Source organism: Schistocerca cancellata, chromosome 6 (assembly GCF_023864275.1).
Source record: "Schistocerca cancellata isolate TAMUIC-IGC-003103 chromosome 6, iqSchCanc2.1, whole genome shotgun sequence".
Classification (NCBI taxonomy): domain Eukaryota; kingdom Metazoa; phylum Arthropoda; class Insecta; order Orthoptera; family Acrididae; genus Schistocerca; species Schistocerca cancellata.
Window position 1 is genome coordinate 400,803,401 of NC_064631.1, and position 25,099 is coordinate 400,828,499.

Below are 25,099 nucleotides of genomic sequence, written 5' to 3' on the forward strand. Positions count from 1 at the left end.
TTGCGCTGTTGGTGCCCGACCTGGACACCGCCATGCAAGCCAAGGAGTATGTGCCCATCGTGGCTGGGCCACACAGACTCCAGCCAATAGTATACTGGCAAGGTAATGTTTGTGTCACTGGGTGGCACCTTTTCGGAGCCTCCATTCAATGTGAGTGATACTATCACAGAAGATTAGCACATGAAACAAATTAAACTGTCTTCCACTGGTGGTCACACAGCCCCAGCAGTCTCTTCTGAAGGTAAGACTTATTTTAATGTGGAGAGGTATGACCCCAAAATGTTTGCTTCCTTGGCAACGCCATGGGAGGCGCATAGGACTCAGAGACAGGGAGGGGTGGGGGGAAGTAATCTCCCTAATACTTACCACTGTTCTTCATTGACCACTTCGAGCACACTTTTGGGGAAGTAGTAGCAATCTCAAAAATGAAAAGTGGCTCCATTTCGATTAAAACAGACGCCCCTACTCAGTCACGGGTGCTGCTGGCCTGTGACAAGGTGGGCGACATCCCTGTAATTGTGTTCCCCATAACAGTCTTCATATATTATGAGAGTCACCTTCCACCACAGTCTCCTTTTACAGACTAATAATACAAAATCAAATAGGGGTAATGCAGGAATAGTTTAATAATGAATAAAAAAAATAGGAGCACGAATAAGCTACTACGAACAGCATAGTGAACGCATTATTGTAGTCAAGATAGACACAAAGCCCCCACCTGCCACAATAGTACAAGTTTATGTGCCAACTAGCTCCGCAGATGATGAAGAGATTGAAGAAATGTATGACGAGATAAAATAAATTATTCAGATAGTTAAAGGAGATGAAAATTCAATAGTCATGGGGGACTGGAATTCGATGGTACGAAAAGGAAAAGTTGTAGGTGAATATGGAATGGGGCTAAGGAATGAAAGAGGAAGCCACCTGGTAGAATTTTGCACATACCATAACTTTATCATAGCTAACACTTAGTTTAAAAATCATGAAAGAAGTTGTATACGTGGAAGAGGCATGGAGACACTGGAAGGTTTCAGATAGGTTATATAATGGTAAAACAGAGATTTAGGAACCAGGTTTCAAAATGTAAGACATTTCCAGGGGCCGATGTGGACTCTGACCACAATTTATTGGTTGTGAACTGTAGACTAAAACTGAAGACACTGCAAAAAGGAATTCAGACAAATGGGACCTGGGTAAACTGAAAGAACCAGAGGTTGTAGTGAGTCTCAGAGAGAGCGTTAGGGACCAACTGACAAATACAGGAGAAAGAAATACAGTTGAAGAAGAATGGGTAGCTTTGAGAGATGGAATAGTGAATGCAGCAGAGGCTCAAGTATGTAAAAAGATGAGGGCTAGTAGAAATCCTTGGGTAACCAAAGAGATATTGAATTTAATTGACGAAAGGAGAAAATATAAAAGAGCAGTTAATGAAGCAGGCAAAAAGAAATACAGATGTCTTAAAACTGAGATCGACAGGAAGTGCAAAATGGCTAAGCAAGGATGGCTATAGGACAAATGTAATGAATAAGATAGATACTGCCTAGAGAAAAATTAAAGACACCTTTGGAGAAAAAAGAACCACTTGTATGAATATCAAGAACTCAGATGGAAAAAGAGTTCTAAGCAAAGAAGGGAAGGTAGAAAGGTGGAAGGAATACACAGGGTGGTCCATTGATAGTAACGGGGCCAAATATCTCACGAAATAAGCATCAAATGAAAAAACTAGAAAGAACGAAACTCGTCTAGCTTGAAGGGAGAAACCAGATGGCGCTGTGGTTGGCCCGCTAGATGGCGCTGCCATAGGTCAAATAGATATCAACTGCATTTTTTTAAAATAGGAACCCCCATTTTTTTATTACATATTTATATAGTACGTAAAGAAATATGAATGTTTTAGTTTGACCACTTTTATCGCTTTGTGATAGATGGCGCTGTAATAGTCACAAACATATAAGTACGTGGTATCACGTAACATTCCATCAGTGTGGATGGTATTTTCTTTGTGATACATTACCCGTGTTAAAATGGACCGTTTACCAACTGCGGAAAAGGTCGATATCGTGTTGATGTATGGCTATTGTGATCAAAATGCCCAACGAGCGTGTGCTATGTATGCTGCTCAGTATCCTGGATGACATCATCCAAGTGTCCGGACCGTTCGCTGGATAGTTATTTAAAGAAACAGGAAGTGTTCAGCCACATGTGAAACGTGAACCATGACCTGCAACAAATGATGATGCCCAAGCAGGTGTTTTAGTCAATGTTGTGGCTAATCCGCATATCAGTACAAACAAGCTGCGCGAGAATTGGGAATCTCAAAAACGTCGGTGTTGAGAATGCTGAATTAACATCGATTGCACCTGTACCATATTTATATGCACCAGGAACTACATGGTGACAACTTTGAACATCGTGTACAGTTCTGACACTGGGCACAAGAGAAATTACGGGACGATGACAGAGTTTTTGCACGTGTTCTATTTAGCAATGAAGCATCACTCACCAACAGCGGTAACATAAACTGGCATAATATACACTACTGATTGATGGAAAATCCACATTGGCTGTGACAAGTGGAACATCAGCGACCTTGGCAGGTTAATGTATGGTGCAGCATTATGGGAGGAAGGATAATTGGCCCCCATTTTATCTATAGCAATGTAAATGGTGCAGTGTGTGCTGATTTCCTACGTAATACTCTACCGATGTTACTACAAGATGTTTCACTGCATGACAGAGTGGCGATGTACTTCCAACATGATGGATGTCCGGCACATAGCTCACATGCGGTTGAAGCGGTATTGAATAGCATATTTCATGACAGGTGGATTGGTCGTCGAAGCACCATACCATGGCCCGCATGTTCACCGGATCTGACATCCCCGAATTTCTTTCTGTGGGGAAAGTTGAATGATATTTGCTATCGTGATCCGCCGACAACGCCTGACAACATGCGTCAGCGTATTGTCATTGCATGTGCGAACATTACGGAAGGCGAACTCCTTGCTGTTGAGAGGAATGTCGTTACATATATTGCCAAATGCATTGAGGGTGATGGACATCATTTTGAGCATTTATTGCATTAATGTGGTATTTACAATAAACATGCTGTAACAGCATGCATTCTCAGAAATGATAAGTTCACAAAGGTACATGTATCACATTTCAATAACTGAAATAAAATTTTTCAAACATACCTACGTTCTGTGTTTTAATTTAAAAAACCTTCCTGTTACGAACTGTTCATCTAAAATTGTGAGCCATATGTTTGTGACTATTACAGCGCCGTCTATCACAAAGCAAAAAAAGTGGTCCAAGTAAAAAATTCATATTTCTTTACATACTACACAAATATGTAATAAAAAATGGTGCTTCCTATTTAAAAAAATGCAGTTGATATCCGTTTGACCTATGGCAGCGCCAACTAGCGGGCCAAACATAGTGCCATCTGGTTTCCCCCTTCAAGCTAGACAAGTTTTGTTCTTTGTAGTTTTTTTGTTTGCTGCTTATTTCGTGAGATATTTGGCCTGGTCAGGATCAGTGGACCAGCCTGTATAGAGGGTCTATACAAGGGTGATGTACTTGAGGGCGATATTATGTAATTGGAAGAGAACGTAAATGAAGATGAAGTGGGAGATATGATAATATGTGAAGAATTTGACAGAGCCCTGAAAGACCTCAAGACCTCAGGAGTAGATAACATTCCATTAGAACTACTGATAGCTTTGGGAGATCCAGCCATCACAAAACTCTTCCATCTGGTGAGCAAGATGTATGAGACATGATTAAAGAAGAATATAATAATTCCAGTCCCAAAGAAAGCAGGTGTTGACAGGTGTGAAAATTACTGAACTAGCAGTTTAATAAGTCACGGTGCAAAATACTAAGATGAATTCTTTACAGACAAATGGAAAAACTGGTAGAAGTGAACCTCAGGGAGGATCAGTTTGGATTCTGTAGAAATGTTGGAACATGTGAGGCAATACTGATCCTACGACTTATCTTAAAAGTTAGATTAAGGAAAGTCAAATCTATGCTTCTAGCATTTGTAGACTTAGAGAAAGATTTTGACAATGTTACCTGGAATACTATCTTTATAATTCTGAATGTGGCAGGGGTAAAATGGAGGTAGCAAAAGGCTATTTACAATTTGTACAGAAACCAGACAGCAGTTACAAGAGTCAAGGGTCACGAAAGAGAAGCAGTGGTTGAGAAGTGAGTAAGACAGGGTTGTAGCCTATCGCCAGTGTTGTTCAATCTGTATATTGTACAAGCAGTAAAGGAAACAAAAGAAAAATTTGGAGTAGGAATTAAAATCCATGGAGAAGAAATAAAAACTGTGAGGCTTGCCAATGACATTGTAATTCTGTCAGAGACAGCAAAGAATCTGGAAGAGCAGCTGAATGGAATGGACAGTGTCTTGAAAGGAGGATATAAGATGAACATCAACAAAAGCAAAATGAGGATAATGAAATGTAGTCGAATTAAATCAGGTAATGCTGAGGGAATTAGATTAGGAAATGAGACACTTAAAGTAGTAGAAGCAAAATAACATGTAGCCTGGCTGTGGCAAGGAATGTGTTCTTGAAGAAGAGAAATTTGTTAACAATGAGTATAGATTTAAGAGTCAGGAAGTCTTTTCTGAAAGTATTTGTATGGAGTGTCGCCATGTACGGAAGTGAAACAGGGACGATAACTAGTTTAGACAAGAAGAGAATAGAAGCTTTCAAAATGTGGTGCTACAGAAGAATGCTGAAGATTAGATTGGAAGATCAAGTAACTAATGAGGATGTACTGATTAGAATTGGGGAGAAGAGGAATTTGTGGCACAACCTGACTAAAAGAAGGGATCGATTGGTAGGACACATTTTGTGGTATCAAGGGATCACCAGTACTGGAGGGAAGTGTGTAGGATAAAAATCGTAGAGGGAGACCAAGAGATGAATACACTAAGCAGATTCAGAAGGACGTAGGTTGCAGTAGTTACTTGGAGATGATGAAGCTTGCACAGAATGGAGTAGCATGGAGAGCTGCATTAAACCAGTTTCTGGACTGAAGACTGCAACTACAACGAGTTGCATTCCAATCCAGAGCGATATGGTGTGCATTTTGCCTGTTGTGTTCAGCAAGGACCAAAAGACAACAGGATGGATACTGAAGCTTTTATATTGGCCTTTGAAGACGACCCATTGCCTGAGAAGGTCAAGATCGTAGTGTACTGCTGTGATGTCAAGCTGTACATTCCTTCTTCCATGCAGTGCTACAAATTGATACAATTTGGTCACATGCCTTTGTGTTGTTACACAAGCTCCATTTGTGGGGATTGTGGACATCATTTTCACACGAGCACTCCTTGTGCCCCTTTCCCTGTCTTTGTCGACTGTGGGAAAGGCCATATCCCCCGTCCACAGTTTTCCAGTGGGAAAAGAAAATCCAAGAATACAAGACCCTTGATCGACTCACCTCCTAGGGGGCCTAGAAGGAATGCAATTTTCAACATCCTACACATAAGACGATGATGTATGTTACGGGTAAGGCTTTGTCTTCCTCTCTGGTGGCAGTATCGTTACCCTCCGTATCTTCTACATTGATTCCTTGAGGCCACTAAACTACATCTGCATCCCTGGTGGTTGGAGGCCCTCCTACTACTGTTTCCCCCACACCTCTTTTGGGATAACTTCCAGTAGTGTCAGTCCCCAATCTTTAACTGGAAAAGCCTCTGCCCTTTCTGGAATCCCTTACCATGGAGGAGTCCTTCAGGACTGTACCTTCCCAGGACTGTGATGACCTGCAACCAGATGCCAGCCTGTGTCTGAAGAAGCCACAGGTTGCAGGTCCCCTATCCCAGACAAGCTCTTACAGAAGTTGAAATCATTTAAAGAGAAGGAGGACAAGAAGAAGTCCTCCAAAAAAAATACCCCAAATGTTGTATGTTTGTACCTGAGACACCATTCCTGGTGGACCCTGTGGTCCTGGACCCACGACCCATACACACGGATTGAGAACAAATGTATATTGATGCCATATCCTCACAACCATTGGCAGCAAGTGGCCCTGGCCCTGAGGCAAGATCTGCCACCTTGGTCCCTCCATACTCCCACAGGATACTGATAGCATGATCCTCCAGCGGAACTTTGTTATTTTTGCCTCCACCTAGCTGAGCTGATGACCTATGTGCCAGCCATAATTTTTCAATCATCTTGCCCCTCTGTCAGTGGCACCCGCTTGGGCGTCCACCCAGATGGGCTCTCTCCAAAGCTAACTGGAATGCTCTCACCAATGCCGTCGCCCTTCTAATCCTGTCACATGGAGGTATCGATGCAGTTGTCCAGAACACAACTTCGGCCATTCTCTCAGCAGCTGACTTAGCAATCCCCTCTTCCTTGTGATGCCCCCATCAGAAGACAGTACCTTGATGGACTCCTGAAGTCACCATAGCCATTGGAGGTCATTTATGGACTCTCCAATGCCACAAGCAACATCTGTTGATAGAGTGTCCCATTGCTTTTAAACAGCCCCATGCTTGGTTCCACCACCATATAAAACAACAGAAACGAGAATGCTGGAAGTGGTACGTTGCTACCAGTGGACTGTGTGCTCCTCGTCTGCAGGTTTGGGCAAATATTTGATGCCTCTACGGACATCAGTCACATACTGTTATACCTGGTATCTCTGAGTGGTGGTGTCTGTACTGACCCAGATGCTGTTGCTGAACATTTTGCTTTGCATTATGCTTGGGTCTCTGCATCTGAGAATTATCATCCTTCTTTTTGTTTCCTCAAACAGCAGGTAGAATGACTTCATCTATCATTTACTATACATCACCTGGAACCATATAATGCTTATCTGTGGGTTGCTAATGTCACATATTGCCATTTGCAACTGTATCTGGAGCAAAGGTGAGTTCTCATCTCAATGGCAAGAAAGTGTGTCCCAGTACTGAAACTGGGTAAAAACCCCTTTGAGATGGACAGTTATCACCCAATTAATCTCACTAACGTTCACTGCAAGTTGCTCGAATGTGTGGTGAACTGATGGCTGTGTTGGTACCCCAAGTTTTGGGTTTCTCCTGGGTTCAATCCTGATTTTTGTCCAGAACGTCTTGGGTGGGCAGCGTACTTTCTGGGTTCAAGTTAGTGCTTCCCACAGTATCGCCCCCCCCCCCCCCCCCAATCTGCAAGGTAATGGGGTCACATGGGGCTCTGTATTGAGTGTGCCTCTTTTTCTAGTGGCTATGAATGCTGTAGCTGCAGCTGTGGGATCTACAGTGTCACCCTCCCTGTATGCTGATGACTTCTGCATCTAGTATTGATCATCACCTGTGGATGTTTCTGAATGCCCCTTGCAGGGTGCCATACAAAAGATGCAGACTTGGGCTCTTGCCCATGGCTTCTGGTTTTGCGCCATCAATACATATGTCATGCACTTCTGTTGCTGTCACACTGTTGATCCCTAACCAATACCCTACCTTGATGACTAATTGTGCAATGTGGTGGAGTCTTGTCCCTTTTTGGGACTGTTCTTCAATGACCAGTTAACGTGGCTTCCTCATCTTTGCCAGTTTAAGCGACCATGCTGACCACACTGTAATACATTTCGCTGTTGCAATAACACCAGCGGGTGTGCAGACTGCTCTACATTCTTGCAGCTCTACAAAGCCCTTATCCTGTCCTGTCTTAATGATGGGAGCCAAGCATATGGCTTGGCATTGCCTTCAGAGCTGTGGCTGCTGGACCTGATACACAGTTGTGGGGTCTGACTTGCAGTCGGTGCCTTTCAGACCAGTCCTGTGAAGAGCCTGCTCTTGGAGGCTGGGGTCCCTCCTGTACATATCAGGTGCCAACAACTGCTGCTCAACCATGTAATACGCATTCTTTACTCTCTTGAGTATCTGAACTACTATATCCTTTTTCCAGGAAGGAAGATCTACCTCTCACAACAGAGGCAGTTCAAATTCAGTCTCTGCTCTGAAGTTCAACTCCCCCCCCACCCCCCTCCCCCGCTCCCCTGTCCCTCTCACCTCACATGGTGTGTACCCTGTCCTCAGATCTGCCTCTGTCTATCATTTGGACTGAAAGGCTGTATAGACACCATGGCTTTTTGCTACCCATTCTTGGGTGTCCTAGATGCATTCCGGGCTCAGAAGTGGTATACAATGATGGCTCTATGGTTGATGGGCAAACTAGTTTTGCCTGCACATATTCAGAGTGCAGTGAATTACACTCCCTGCTGAATGGATGCAGTGCATTCACCACGGAATTCGTGATCATTGCTCAAATCCTCAGCCACCTTTGTTCTTGCACTTGCAAGACATTCTTAATAGGCAGTGACTCCCTAAGCAGTTTACAGGCTATCAACCAGTGCTACCCTGTCATCCATTGGTTGTGACTTTCTAGGATCTCCTTTATGACCTTCATCAAACTGGGTAATGTGATCTTTGTATATACACATGGTCATATTGGGATCCCACCATGAACATGTTGACTGATTGGCCAAGTTGGCTACAAGGTCACCCACTTTGGAGATGGTGGTACTGGAACTGCACCATGGTGGACTCTGCGCCATCAATTGTTGGAGCCTTGGAATACAGGTTTGTATACCCTGGTGTCTCCAAATAAACTGCACACCATAAAGGAGACTGCAACCATGTGGCAGTCTTCCTTTCATGCATCTCACAGGGAAGCTGCTGTTTTCTGTCCGCTGTGCATTAGCCACACTTGACTGATCCATGACCATATTCTCTGACATGATGATTCACCCCACTGTCGGTGTGATATCTGTCTGACAGTGGCCCACATCCTACTGAAATGCCCTAATTTGGCCACCTTATGGTGAAACGTTGAATTTGCTGACATGCTACCTCTGGTGCTAGCAGACAATGCCAAAGTGGCTGATCCGGTTTTATGTTTTACCTATGAAAGTGTCTGTTACACTTCTTTGTGATGTGAGCACATTGCCTTGTTGGCTGCTTGAGGGATTGGAGGGGTATCCTGTCACCTGCTCCAAACACAGGAGGCCCATGGGTACCCTTGCTCAGTGGCCTAGTTTGTCTCCTGTCCTTCCCACCTTTTTAATTCTTCTTATTCTTTTCCAGCTGTTGTTGGTTTACTGTCTCGCTGTCATTGTTCTCTACTGAAAACAGTGGATGCAGAAGGTGCCTCTCCTATTGCATAATGTGCCTGGGGGCCTCCAGCTGCATTCTGGGAGAGGCGACTCTCCCACCATCACCCTTTTACACCTCTCTCACTTCTGTCTCTTTGTTTTCTTGATTTACGGGTACAGTCAGGTTAGTTATGATTTGTCTTTTGTGTCCTTCCTCTCTGGGAAGGATACACAAAGTATTGATGGACTGATGACCTCATAGTGTGGTCCCTTAATACCCTGAGCATCTACCCACCCACCCACCTGCCCGTCCATCCGTCCGTCCGTCCGTCCATCCATCCATTCATCTATCCGTATCCTCCTGCCTCCTCTCTCTGTCCATTTCATCCTCTGTCCATCTCAACCTACTCCCAGCTATGCCCTTCCACACATGTAGTGTGTGTCAGTAAAGCAGGCTGATCATTACTCCAACACAATGTGCCTCTTGTGCAGGGCAGCCTAGCATCAGAGTTTTCTCACTCAGAACAAACTACTGTTCATTGAACCAAATAGAAATTCTGTTCAAGTGATCCTGAATCCCCCTACAGTCACCCAGTGACTATACTTCCCCATATACAACAGTGTCATCACCAAACAGCCTCAGATTGCTGTATACCATATCCAACATATCGTTTATACATGAAGAACAGATATGGCACTATCTCCCATCTTCAGAGTACTCTTGCTTTTACCCATACAATGTGTCATATCTACCAATGAATATTCGAGTGACAAATGCCCTTTTTGTTTATAAAGACTATGTTAAATAGGTAGTTCCACTGAACAGAAGTTAAAGAGCCAATTAACAAAAATCTTTATTTATGTGGCTACATACTGACTGTTCACAAGTTTGTAATTGACTATTTATTTATATTCAGTATATGTTAAATTGAAGTAAAGGGAAATTAAAAACAAGATGCTTGCAAAAGAGCTGTAAGTGACTGTAGACCAGAAAGACTACAGGTATGAGACGAACAGATTTATTATGCCCATGTGAGGTGGAGACAGAGAAATGGGAATAGAAATTAGCAACAAGTTTCCTAAGAATTTTAAAATATATTAGGTATATTATTTTTAGTATTGCTGGATAATGTACAAGCATTTACTGAAAAGTTAGAAAATTTTCTGTTATGTCACAGGTCTTCAAAATTTCACACCAGAACCACAAAAATATGATGTCATTTGGTGTCAGTGGGTTCTTGGCCACCTAACAGATGAAGATTTTATTCAGTTCTTCAGACGTTGCATGTAAGTTTCCTTCACTGTTTACTATGTATTGAAAGGTTCATTTTTAAGAGGTAAGGAGGGAGAGGAGGAGGCAGCAGTGATGACATTTCTTTGATGTTTGTTGATAAAGACAATAATATTTTCTAATACACACTTTGACAATAGTATGTTATGCTTAGTTGTACCAGACTGGAATATCATTGTAATTGTATGAAAATTTTTAATATTTTTATGACCATTCTCTCCTTATAATAAGAGTGGCTTCTTCCATAAAATTCATCTTTTATGATGGTTTGCTGAAAAGTAATGCCTCTGAATTTTTTATTTTGTTCTAAATATTGGTTGAGGTATTACATGCCATGCATATTACTTGGTCTAGTTTCACACTATGCTGATACCAAGTTGCAACCCTCTGCCACTAGAGAGCTTTGAATTTTAGCATGTAATGTGTTGGAGTGCAATGTAACTACATCAGTGCATGAGACAGAAAACTAAAAGCAAGAATTCGAAGAGTTCATCCACACATGGAGTATCCTCTCTTTTATATCTTCAAATGTAGCACATATTTCGGACAACAACACATATAAGTCACTGAGTAAGTTGACCTGTGTACAAGTCGGCATTCGATTAAACACTGAGTCTCAGTCCAGCGGCCGCTGCTCGGCTGGCCGCTTAGGTGGTGCAGCTGCTGCGTGGCTGGCAGACAGCGCCGCACGTAGAGGACGTGCGTAATTGCGCGGCGGTACTTTGAATAATCGGCGAGTCACAACACTTTTCCCCCCTTTGAAATTGTTGCACTGGTCTTGATGGAGGTGTCCTGGAGATGGCTAACGTCCATAGGCGTTGTTTGACTCGCCGTAAAGTCTTGAGGAAGAGGCTTCCCGTATGGACGGAAGTGTCCCCGATGATAACAGGTTGAGATGACAGGAGACGTAGGGGTTGAATCTGCTGGGGCCCCCTGCACCAATCTGTCCGTTGCGGCAAGTCCAGTTGATATGACAGGAGACATGGGCGATGTGTCGGCGTCTGTTGGAGGAGGAGGCGAGTAGATGTACTCTGACAGAGGACGGTCCTCCGGTTCCTGCATGGGCACGTCTCCTGGTGGCGTCCGTTCTGGTGCTGGCATCGCGATGACGGTGAGAGGGCTGCGTTGTGAGTATTGAGAGATGCCAAGATCCCGAGCAACAGGTAGAGCCAAAGGTGGTGTGGCGGCATTCGGAACAGGCGTTGCTGGCACCCGAGGCCGAAGCTGGTCCGAATGACGCACTGCAACGCCCGTGTCTGTCTGGATTTCATACAGGCGTCTGCCACGGTGTCGTAAGATGCGGCCCGGGCCCCATTTTGGCCGCCTGCCATATCCCGCACCCAGACGAGGTCGTCGGCGGTGAACCGGCCAAGTGAAGGCACCCGCGGCCGTGAGGTGGGAGGCCGCAGAAGATGAAGTAGCGTGCGGGGCTGTCGGCCATGTAAGAGCTCAGCCGGGCTGTGATCGCCCATGGGGGTGAAACGGTAAGACGCCAGGAACTGGAGAAGCGCGTCATCAGCAGCAGAAGAAGTCAGAAGTTTCCGCATCTGAGCCTTAAAAGTGCGGACCAGTCGTTCAGCCTCACCGTTGGATTGTGGATGGAACGGCGGGGCCGTGACATGCGTAACGCCGTGACGAGCACAAAAATCCGCAAAGTCGGAAGAGTCAAATTGCGGACCATTATCAGTAACAAGAGTAGAGGGGAGGCCTTCCAAAGAAAAAATGCAGGGCAGAGCACTGGTGGTTGCCGCGGTGGTAGGGGACGTGCAACGGACAATGAAAGGAAAGTTAGAATAGGCGTCAATTACGAGGAGCCAATAAGTACCTATAAAGGGTCCCGCAAAGTCAGCATGAATGCGCTCCCAGGGCTTCTCAGGCGAAGGCCACGGTGACAAAGATGACTTCGGGGCAGCGGCCTGTGACGCACAAGGGCCGCAGGCAGCGACCATGTGTGTGATGTCAGAGTCGATGCCAGGCCAGTACACATGACGGCGTGCCAGAGATTTTGTGCGAGACACACCCCAGTGCCCCTGGTGAAGGAGGCGCAAGACCGAAGCACGCAAAGACGCAGGTACCACAACACGCGGCGAAGCATTGTCAGTGGAGAGGAGGATAACACCATCCCTAGCCATGAGGCGGTAGCGCAAAGTGTAGTAGTTCCACAACGGAGCAGAAGTCTTAGCGGACGGGCGATCTGGCCAACCCTTCTGAATACAGCGTAAAACCCGGGAGAGAGTAGGGTCAGAACCCGTAGCAGCCGCCAGCCTGTCCCCAGTGATGGGGAACCCGTCCACAACCCGCTGCTCGGCAACATCCAGGTGGAAACACAAAAGTTCGTCCCTATCGAATGCCTGATCAGGACCCATGGGAAGGCGAGACAAAGCATCAGCATTCGCATGTTGAGCCGTTGGCCGGAAGTGAATCTCATAATTGAAACGGGACAAGTAAAGAGCCCAACGCTGGAGGCGGTGTGCAGCCTTGTCGGGAAGTGATGTTGATGGATGAAACAAGGAAACAAGCAGTTTGTGATCCGTAACAAGATGAAATTTTGAGCCATAGAGAAAAACACCAAACTTATGAAGAGCATAAATGATGGCCAAAGCTTCTTTCTCAATTTGAGAATACTTTTGTTGGGCATCTGTGAGCGTTTTGGAGGCATAAGTGATGGGTTGTTCCGAACCGTCAGAAAAACGGTGCGCAAGGACTGCACCGACCCCGTATTGAGAGGCGTCTGTGGCAAGAACAAGATGTTGGCCAGGTCGATAAGTAGCCAGGCACGGGGCCTGTTTCAGCATAGCCTTTAATTTCCGGAAAGCCGCATCACATGACGCGGACCAGTGAAAAGGCACGTTTTTATGCAACAGGCGATGCAACGGCTGAGCCACCGACGCCGCAGACGGTAAAAACTTGTGATAGTATGCTATTTTCCCCAGGAAAGCCTGCAGTTCCTTAACAGATGTAGGGCGAGGAAGGGCATCGATCGCAGCAACAGTGTGTTGAAGCGGACGAATACCATCCCGAGAGAGTTGGAACCCCAAGTACGTGATAGATGCCTGAAAAAATTGTGATTTCTGAAGATTACACTTGAGACCGGCAGTCTGTAAGACATTAAAAAGTGTGCGGAGATTGTGAAGATGTTCTTCGGTGGTGGAGCCAGTGACAACCATGTCGTCCATGTAATTGATACACCCCGGGACAGGGAGCAATAATTGTTCCAAGAATCTCTGAAAGAGAGCAGGGGCGCTAGCAGCCCCGAATGGCAAGCGTTGTATTGGTAGAGGCCGAAAGGCGTGTTAAGGACCAGAAACTGCCGGGAAGCCGCGTCGAGAGGAAGTTGATGATAAGCTTCCGACAGGTCAGTTTTAGAAAAATACTGTCCTCCAGCGAGTTTAGTGAACAGTTCTTCCGGATGGGGCATAGGGTAAGTGTCGATGAGGCATGGAGCATTTACAGTGGCTTTGAAATCGCCACAGAGACGAATATCACCATTGGGCTTAGCAACTACCACGACAGGAGGGGACCACTCACTGGAAGTGACAGGAAGCAAGACCCCTGAAGCAGTGAGACGATCCAACTCCCGTTTTACCCGATCACGAAGGGTCACAGGAATGGGCCGGGCCCGAGAAAACTTAGGCCGAGCAGTGGGTATGAGCGTGATATGAGCTTCAAAGTCGTTTGCCCGGCCTAACCCAGGAGAAAAAAGGGACGAAAATGTCGTCGACAAGGAATCCAGTTGAGCATAAGGAATAGCGTCAGAGACAATATTGACAGAGTCATCTATGGAGAACCCAAAAGCGCGAAAGGCATCGAAACCAAAAAGATTTTCTGTGGTGCTCTGGTCAACCACAAATATGGGAACAGTGCGAATGACGGATTTGTAAGATACCTCAGCATTAAACAGTCCCAAGAGAGAAATCTTCTGTTTATTGTACGTCCGTAATTGCCGAGTGACAGGGGACAGGAGTGGAGAACCCAGCTGAAGATACGTCTGAGAATTAATTATAGTGGCAGCAGAACCAGTATCCACTTGCATGCGAACATCTCGACCAAGGATTTGGACAGTGAGGAATAACTTCCCTGAAAGGGAAGAAGTGCAATTGACAGACAACACAGAATCAGAATCAGCGTCATGTTCATGAACATCATGTATGCGGTCGGATTTACAAACGGAAGACACATGACCTTTCTTTTTGCAATTGTGACACACAGCCCAACGTTGAGGACAATCCTCACGTGAATGTTTCGTAAAACACCGCGGACATGAAGGAAGTTGCCGGGGATTTTGCTGCAGTTTCTTAGTGGGTTGTTTACGGCTAGGCCGTGGCTGCGCGTGGGAGCGTACGGCGGCCACGTCGGCCGGCGGGGACGTGCCGCACGCGTCGTCAACAGCGCACAGAGGTTGTATTTCCCCGACGTCACCCCACGCCTCTATTTGCGCCCCAGCGGCACGAGAAATTTCAAAAGACTGCGCAATGGAGAGAACTTCATCGAGAGTCGGATTCGCCAACTGAAGGGCACGTTGCCGAACTTCTTTGTCGGGCGCCGACCGGATAATAGCATCCCGTACCATGGAATTGGCATAGGATTCTTTGTGAACGTCAGTAACAAATTGACACTTTCGACTGAGGCCGTAAAGTTCAGCAGCCCAAGCGCGATAGGACTGATTTGGTTGTTTTTGACAACGATAAAAGGCAACACGAGAGGCTACCACATGCGTTTGCTTTTGAAAATAGACAGACAGAAGGGAGCACATTTCAGCAAAGGACAAAGACGCAGGATCCTTCAAAGGAGCCAATTGCGACAACGACCGATACATTTGAGGTGAAATACAAGACAGAGACTTACATGGTTGTTCGTCCGTGACATGAAATGCCAAGAAGTGCTGTCAAAGACGTTTTTCATAATCAGACCAGTCTTCCGCCATCTCGTCGTAAGGTGGAAAAGGAGGTACAGCCAACGACGAGAAACGCCCCGCATTTGATGCCGCGACGAAATCGAGAATCGCCGTTGTGAGAAGCGTTTGCTGATCGCGAATCGCCGTCGTTAGAAGCGTTTGCTGTTCAATGAGATTTTGCAAGAGCTGCTCGACAGTAGCCATGGAACCCTGTGAGTGAACGGTGAAAAGGAAAAATCCACTACCTCGTCGCCATTTTTTATATCTTCAAATGTAGCACATATTTCGGACAACAACACATATAAGTCACTGAGTAAGTTGACCTGTGTACAAGTCGACATTCGATTAAACACTGAGTATCAGTCTAGCGGTCGCTGCTCGGCTGGCCCCTTAGGTGGCGCAGCTGCTGCGTGGCTGGCAGACAGCGCCACACGTAGAGGACGTGCGTAATTGCGCGGCGGTACTTTGAATAATCGGCGAGTCACAACACTCTCCTTCAGCATGACGTCACTGCACTCAAACGCTGTGACTTCTGCAAAAATCCTATGTCTTGAGTTTACTGTCATCAAGCGTACTCCATATAGTCGCGACTTGGCGCCATTCGATTTTCATCTGTTTCCAAAACTTAAAGAACGCCTTCGAAAACTTTACTTTGAATGTAATGAAATGGTGCAAGAAAAAGTGAGGTTGTGGCTCTGTCAACAAATTCGGACATTCTACTGTGTCAGTATCAACAAACTGGTCTCTCTTTGGGACAGACATGTTCGTTGGCAGTGTGGGCATGTTGAGAAACAAATATATAGACATGAAGAGCAAAGACATAGAATGTTAATAAGTTTTAATCCATTTAAAAAGCTTTATAAGGTTTCAGATAAAAAATTGGAGGCATTACTTTTCAGCACACTATCATAAATATTTTATAACAGCAAAAGTAATAAATTTTTGATAATATAACACAGTTAGATAGATTTTTAAAAATCTACGGACCAAGTGGTGGCATATATAAAAAAAAAAAAAAAAGTTTTGTGTATGCAAGCATTCGGAGCCAGTGGCTCATTCTTCTGGCAGAAGGGTTGAAGGGGAAAGAAGAGGGCTGAAGGAAAAGGACTGGAGAGGTTTAGGAAAAGGGGTAGAGTTCGAAAAAGCCACTCAGAACTATGGATCAGGGGAGACTTACCGGACGGGATGAGAAGGAGAGGCTTGTTGTTGAGGACTGCACTTGACGAGATTCGAAAACCTGAGAGCTTAAAGGTGGAAGACAAGGTAATATACAAGACAGAGATTACTTGTAAAATATCGTGCTTGAGTTATAAGAGTGAAAAGCTAAGTGATTGTGTGTAATGCAGGTGAGAGGGCAATGGTGAAAAATAGACAAGTCAGAAAATGAAAGAAGCAGAAAACTAAAACAGATTTAAGAAAGGAGTAGTTATTGTGAAGAAATGCTGAGACAGAAGAAACTGATGTAAATTAAGGCCAGGTCAGTAGTGAAAACTAAGGACATGTTGTTGTACTAGTTCCCACCTGTGGAGTTCCAAAAAACTGGTGTCAGAGGGAAAACCCAGATGGCACATGTGGTGAAACAGGCACTGAGATCACGACTGTTACGTTGTGGAGCATGCTCTACAATAGAACACTGTGTGTTACCAGTATACACCCTCTGCCCATCACCCTAACTGATAGCCTGGTGGTAGCCATGCCAATGTAAAGGGCCAAACAGTGTTTACATAACAGCTGGTGCATGACGTGTTGTTTCAAAGGTGACTCTCCCTTTTTTGTGTATGTTTTTCCAGTTACAGGGCTGGTACAGGTGGCGGTAAGAGGGTGAACAGGCGAAGTCTTGCTGTGGGGAAGGTCACAGTGGTAGTAACAAGAGGGTAGAGAAATGGGTGCAGAAGGAGTTTAGGATCTGACAAGGATATTGCGATTGGGAGGGTGACGAAAAGCTATTCTAGGTGTGGTGAGGAAAATGTCAAACAGAATGGGCATGATTTTAGGATGTCATGGCCTTGTGGAAGTAGCTGGTTAATACATTCCAGTATAATACTGAGTGACAAGTGGTGTTCTCCAAAGTTGTTTTTTGGAGGGATCAGAAGTACCATGATTAGTTGTGAGAGCCCCAGAAATCTGCTTTTGAACTAGGCTGGTGAGTAATTACATCCAGTGAAGGCTGAGGTGAAGTGAGAATGGTGGTGTATTGCTGTAAAGAGTCTGAATCCAAACAAATACGTTTGATTCTCATGGAAATGACGGCAACTGTGAAAATGTAAGTACTGTTGTTAGTAGGTTTAATGTGGGCAGAAGTGTGTAGCTGGCCTTTGATAAGGATGAGATCAACATCAAGGAAAGTGGCATGGGATTCAGAATATGACCATGTGAAATTTAATTGGGAATTCTGGGAATTTTAACAGGTCAGCCTCACTATGAGACCACATGTCATCAATGTGTATTTAAACCAAACAAACCAGGGGCTGAAGGCTTATGGACCCCAGGGAAGCCCCCTCCAAGTGACCCATGAAAAGCTTAGCATAGGAAGGAGCCATCCTGGTTTTCATGGTCATATCCCTGAGCTGTTTATATGTCTGCTCCTCAAAGGTGAAGTGGATGTTGGTAAGTATAATGTTGATTAAGGTAAGCAGGAAGAATGTCTTAGGTTTGGAGTTAGGTGGTTGCAAACTAGGGAAATGTTCATCAGCAACAGACAATGTATGTGTGTGTTGTTGGTGTAGAGGGAGGCGGCATCAGTGGTAACAAGCAAGATGTGTGGTGGGAATGGGACCGACACGGATTTCAGTCGATCTAAGAAGTGGCTTTAGTATAGGAGAGAAGTCTTTGTACTGTAGGTTGCAGGTATTGATCAGCTATGGCAGATATACACAATAGGGTGGGTGCTTTGAAACCAACAACCATAGGACAGCCAGGATAATTGGGTTTGTGGATCTTAGGAAGAAGGTAAAAGATGGGGGTGCATGGTTTTGGTGGGATGAGAAGTTCTGTGGATTGAGATGTTAGCCCTCGTGAGGGGCCTGAGGTTTTCAGTAGGGACTGCAGGTTAGTTTGAATCACAGGGCTGGGGTCTTGATGGCAGATGCTGTATGTAGAGGTGTCAGACAGCTGGCATAGACCTTCACTAACTTACTCCTGTTAGTCAAGTACCACTGTGGTAGATCCTTTGTCTGGAGGGAGGATAATGATGGAGTCATCAGCTTTTAGGGAATGCATATTCGGGAGAGGACAGGTTAGGGTCATGTTTTAGGGTACCTGGGAAGGGCTGTGAAGTAATGCGGGATGTGAGGAATTCTTGGAAAGCTTGTAAGGAGTGATTTTGAGGTGGTGGTGGTGAATCAAGTTGTGATCACGGTCAAACCGTTCAAGGCAGGGTTCAGTGTTAGGTTTGATGTTGGAAAGGTTTTTGGATTGGGTTGTAAAGTGATATTCCAAGTTGACATTACAAGGGAGGAAAGTAGGTTCTCTATCAAAGCAGCATGATTATATGCAGATTTAGAGTGGAAAGTGAGACTCTTGTATAATACAGATAATTCAGGAGGGGAGACTACTTTAGATGAGAGATTGAGAACACTGTAGTGTTGTAACTGGTTTCTATGATTATGATTTTTAATTGGTCTGGGAGGCAGTGGTGAAGACTGGGAGATGTTAAGGAAGCTGGCCAAGCTCAGGATTAGGAGAGGAGTGGTGGTTGATGGTTTGGCTGTTAGGGATATGTAGAGGGACAGGAAGAGAAACACCACTGTTGAGGTAGTGTAAGAGAAGGTTGGGATATCTTTTCAAGGTGAAGTCTGGCATGTTGTAGTTGAAGTTAGCTTGGTGGATGATACCATCTGAGGAAATATGAGAGACAGATAAGTGCAGCATTTTGTAGGAGGGGGGAAATCTGGTAGAGTGGAAATTGGCAGATGAGGCATATGGGTCACTGATTAGCCGAATAAGTGCAAGAGATTGCTGTATTTGAAACTGTAAAAGAGCCTTGTGTATAGTAGAATTACATCCAGAAACAGGAACTTTCAGTGTTAGGCCTTTGGAAGCAACTCCAAGGGACAAGCAGGTTTCAAGAAACAGAATGTGGGACCTTAGTTTTCATAGTTGATAGTGCAAAACCATGTTTTTGAAAAGAACAGATGTAATATGTGATGGGATTCATCATTGCAAGAGAGTTTGCTTTGGAATATTAGAAATGATGGGAATGGCAGAAAAGAGAAACAGAAGATGGAAAACGATAGAAAAATGGAAGAATGACAAGGAAAAAATCAGAAAGAATTGTAAAAACAGACAACGGTTAACCAGAGGTAACAAGCGGGTGAGAATTTCTTGCCAGAAAAGTGGCCAAAGTCATTGGAGAAAATGTTAGGAAAAGAAAAAAAAAATCAATAAGGGCCGTTGTGAAAAAGAGACAACATTTTAAAAAATGTAAACTATTTACTTGGCAAATAAAGTAAAGTTGGAGATGGCAGTAAAAGTCAATCAGAGCGGTTTGGTGAAAAATACACACACAAAACCATGAAAGAATTGTATATAAATAAGGTAAATGGAGAGTGGGAAAGAAAATAACTGTCAAATTTGCAAATAAATCAACAAAAGATGATCAGGAGAAGGCCATGCAGTGTAGTGAAATGTAAACAAAATGTTATATGGAAATTCGTAAATAACAGTGGACCTCTACATGCACAAAAGCCAATACTAGAAAAGATATAGGAGCAATGTGTTGATTAATCTGGGAGGTACAGGTAAATAAACGAATGGACTAGCAAATAAGGTAGAAAAAAGACGACAGTTTGAATAAGGCAGACAACAACAAAGACTGACAGGAGTGTTACATAAGAAGGAATCGTGGCCATATGGGCTAATACAACAATGAAAATGATTATTTTTCGACATTATAGTGTATTTCGACATTATAGTGTAACTGGATGGATAAAAAAAAAATCTGCTCACCAAGCAGCAGCAGGAGAACACACATATTAAAAAGGGTTTTAAGTATGTAAACTTTCAGAGCCAGTGGCTCCTTCTGGCAGATGGTTTGAAGATGAAGGAAAAAGACTGGAGATGTTTGGGAAAGGGGTAGAGTTTAGGAAAGTCACCCAGAACTCCGGGTCAGGGTAAATGTGGAAGACAGGGCAGTATCCAAGACAGAGAGTACTTCTAAAGCATTGTGTATGAGTTAATAAGAGTGAAAAACTGAGTGCGTAGTATGTAATAGAGGTGGGAGGCTGATGGCAAAAAATAGATAGGTCAGAAAATGAAAGATGTAGAAAACTAAAATCGAGTGTAGACAAGAGTAGTTACTGCAAAGAAATGCTGTGACAGAAGAAATTTACAGTTTCAAATAAGCAATCTCTTGCACGTACCTGGCTAATCTGTGACTTGTAAGCATCATCTGCCAATTTCCATTCTACCAGACTTCTCTCCTCCTTCAAAATCCTGCAGTTATCTGCCTCTCATGCTTCCTTGGATGGTTCACCTGCCAAGCCAAATTCAAACTGCAACAACGTGCCAGACTTCACCTCAAAAATCTATCTCACCTGATCCTAAAGTACCTCAACAGTGGTGTTTCCCTTTCTGTCTCTCTGCAGCTCCTTAAACAGCCACACCATCAACCACCACTCCTGTCCTACAAACCAAGTTTGGCCAGCCTCCATACATCCACCAGTCTTCACCACTGCCTCCCAGACCAAAATAACTCATAATCAGTCATAACACTGGTTTTTCTCAACCTCTCGTGTAAAGCACTATCTCCTCCTCAATTATCTGTACTATCCAAGGGTCTCACTTTCAGCTGTAAACCTACTTGTAATCATGCCCCTTTGATAAATGTCCTACTTTCCTTCAGGTGTAATTTCAACTGGAAATATCACTTTGCAATGCAAACCAGAAACCTTTCCAACAGCAAACATAACATTGAACCCTGACTTGAACAGTTCTGACCATGTTCCCAACTTGATCCAACATCACAACATCAAAATCATGTCTTGCAAGCCTTCCAAGAATTCCTCACATCCAGTAATGCTTCACAACCCTTCTTCAGGTCCCTACAACATTACCCTAATCTGCAGAATTCCAGGCCCTGCATTCCCTAAAAGCCAATGGCTCCTTCATTATCCTTCTACCAGACAAAGGATCTACTATTGTGCTACTTGACCAACAGAAGTATGAGGTCTGTTCAAAAAATTCCGTAACTTTAGCCACAAAATTTTTCTTCGCTACCTTTTTCTTATTGTGCATGGTCTCCTTTTAAATACTCTCCTCCACAGTTGATATACCACTTCCAACACTTCCAGAAGCAGTGTTGGTACGCATCTTGCTTGATCACGTAAAATGCCATCTGTGAATTTTTTTTTATGTCGTTTAACATTGCGAAACTTCGTTGTTTCAATGGGGTTTTCAACTTTGGAAATTAAAAAAAGTCCACAGGGGCCAGGTCTGGAGAGTATGGAGGCATCATAGTCAATTCGTTTTTTGTGCAGTAGTCTGGTCTTGACTCATGAGCTGTGGGACGAACTTGGCAGCAACATGATGTGTTCGAAAATGCTGTGTCAGGATTTCATGATATGATCCAATTGAAGTGGCACATTATTTTGCAATCTCTTGGACAGTCAGTCTTTGATTGGCATGCACAATTTCTTTGACCTATCGGACATGAGCATCGACGGTAGGTGTCCAAAGGCGTCCTGAACAAGGGTCATCTTTAATTTCCATCTAGCCATTCTTAAATCATGAAAACCATTTGTAACACCAAGTATAGCTTAAGCACTCATCACCGTAGGCTTCCTGCATCATTTTGTGTGTCTCTGTAAGTATTTTCTTTAGTTTCACACAAAATTTAATGCAGACATGTGCTCCTCTAACTCTGCCATCTCAAAATTCACATACTGTGTGACACAACATTGTACTCAGTACACCACTGAACAATAACAGACATACAACAATGAAACTTCCAGCAGTTACACATTAAACATAGGTGTGACAAGGAAGCCAATCACATTTCACTCCAACATACCACTGGTGTGAAATTACGAATGTTCTGGAATTTTTTAAATGTACCTCATATGACAGACAAGGTCTATGCTAGCTGTCTGACATCTCTACATACAGCATCTACCATGACGTCCTATCCCTGTGATTCAAACTAACCTGCAGTCCCTCAAAACAGGCTCTCCACAAGGACTAATATCTGATCCACAGAACTTCTTACCCCACCCAAACCACACACCCCCATCTTTTACCTTCTTCCTAAGATCCACAAACCCAGTCATCTTGGTCATCCTATAGTTGCTGGCTTCAAAGCACCCACCAAATGTATATCAGCACTAATTGATTAACCCATAATACAAAAACTTCACTCCTATATTATAGACACCAGCCATTTCTTAGATCGTCTGTAATCTATTTCCATTCCATTCCCTTCACACACCTTGCTTGTCACCATTGATGCCACCATCCTCTACACCAACAAACCCATGTACATTGTCTGTCTGCTGCTGAACATTTCCTTAGTCTGATTCCAAACCTGAGATATCCTTCCTGCTCACCTTAATCAACTTTATACTTACCAACAACCACTTCACCTTTGAGGAGCAGACATACGTACAAACAGCTCATGGATACGACCTTGGAAACCAGGATGGTTCCTTCCTTTGCTAAGCTTTTCATGGGTCACTTGAAGGGGGCTTTCCTGGGATCCATAAGCCTTCAGCCCCTGGTTTAGTTTAAATACATTGATGACATGTGGTCTCATAGTGAGGCTGACCTGCTAAAATTCCCAGAATTCGCAATTAAATTTCACATGGTCATATTCTGAATCCCATGCCACTTTCTTTGATGTTGGCCTCATCCTTACCGAAGGCCAGCTACACACTTCTGCCCACATTAAACCTACTAACAACAGTACTTACATTTTGACAGTTGCTGTCATTTCCATGTCAAAATGTTCACACCCATGCAACCTTGGCACAAGAATCAAACGTATTTGTTTGGATTCAGACTCTTTACAGCAATACACCACCATTCTCACTTCACCTCAGCCTTCACAGGATGTAATTACTCACCAGCCTAGTTCAAAAGCAGATTTCTGGGGCTCTCACATCTAATCATGGTACTTCTGATCCCTCCAAAAAACAACTTTGGAGAACACCACTTGTCACTCAGTATTATCCTGGTTTTGAATGTATTAATCAGCTACTTCCACAAGGCCATGACATCCTAAAATCATGCCCATTCTGTTTGACATTTTCCCCACCACACCTAGAATAGCTTTTCGTCACCCTCCCAATCGCAATATCCTTGTCAGACCCTAAACTCCTACTGCACCCTTTTCTCTATCCTCTTGGTACTACCACTGAGACCTTCTCTACAGCAAGACTTCGCCTGTCTCCCTCTTACCGCCACCTGTACCAGCCCTGTAACTGGAAAAACATACACTATAAAAGGGAGAGTCACCTGTGAAACAACATGTCTTGTACCACCAGTTGCAAATGACCTATTGTTTGTTCTGTATTATCAGTTACTTCTGGATGCAGGCCATTTCTCTTTCTTTTTTTCATATTTATCGTTTCTGGAGGTTTCTTGAAGTAGCCTTTGTGTGTATATTTGGACAAAATTGTTGAAAGTATTCTTCTGAGTCACTGTATACAACAAGTGAGATAAAATGATGTGTTTGGTAAATACATAGATTTACTTAGATGGCACAGCCCAGCATTAGTTCTAGAACAACAAAAAGAAGCTCAGTAGCTGGGACAAATTGCATGCTGAGCTGCTGAAAACATTTAGTGACAATCAATGGCAGGTCCACTTGATAGAAGAATAATTGAAGAATAGGGCCCAATGTCATTGCAGAATGACACACTCTTACGCACAGAATGTTTTGACCCTTTGCAGCACTGTGAAGTTGAATATGACAGAAGCTGATGAAATCTTACATTCGATGAAAGGAATCGCAGAAGATATGTAACATGCTTTTCATGTAACAACATAAATTTCATCAACTGGTGCTAGCACATTGAGGAAACGCAACAGAAAATGGAAATTCAACATGTTACAATGTAAAGAAGGGCACTAAGTGCATGGAACTGGTTAATGAAATAAAATTTCTTTTATGCAGCTGGTCACCTCTCTTATATGTCAGATTGTAAAAGAAGAGATACAACAGTTTATGGCAAACAGAACTGTCAGACTGAATACACAAGATATAGTGGCAGGAATGTCTGCCCCATGCATCCGGAGATAATAGATAACGTTGAAGAGCACGTCTGTTGATCTTTAACACCAGTCTCCACCACAAATCATTGCGCCATGAAGAATAAACTTGGTCAACTGAGACAGTGCTGTAGCCATCAGACAACAACCTATCGTCTGACCAATGCAAGCACAACCAACTCCTCCACCAAGCATAACAACCCGCAGAAGAAAAAAAATTGGAAGGTGGAGGACAACACACTAGTATATTTTCAATTATGGATGCCCTGGTCACATTGTATGCTTCTGCAGAAGAAGGTGATGAATGATTGACAACTGTTCCTCACTGCAAGATGTCAACCATCACAACAGTCCTATAATGCCAGTCTACTGCACATGATTACAATCAACCTGTGGGATGACGTTCATCACCATACCCTAGTCATGGTTCTACCCAAGACACCGTAGCCATTCTCCATACGGAGGTACCAGCCACCACATTCAGGAAAACTAAGTGAGACAACCATCTATAGAGCTGAGGCCACCACAGATGATAATTCTCTGTAGACAGCACTTACCAAGATGACAGGAAATTTCATTTACATCATCATTGTCACCCAAGCTGTCTG

The 25,099-nt window shown here is 43.9% G+C and overlaps 1 protein-coding gene across 1 annotated transcript in view; it reads left to right on the forward strand.

The window, feature by feature from the left end:
* LOC126190821 (N-terminal Xaa-Pro-Lys N-methyltransferase 1) overlaps positions 1-25,099 on the forward strand; it is an 88,748-nt gene that overhangs the window by 52,917 nt on the left and 10,732 nt on the right. The window contains exon 4 of the mRNA XM_049931390.1: positions 10,281-10,389. Within this exon, the coding sequence (XP_049787347.1) occupies positions 10,281-10,389 (109 nt within the window). The remainder of the gene's footprint in view (positions 1-10,280; positions 10,390-25,099) is intronic.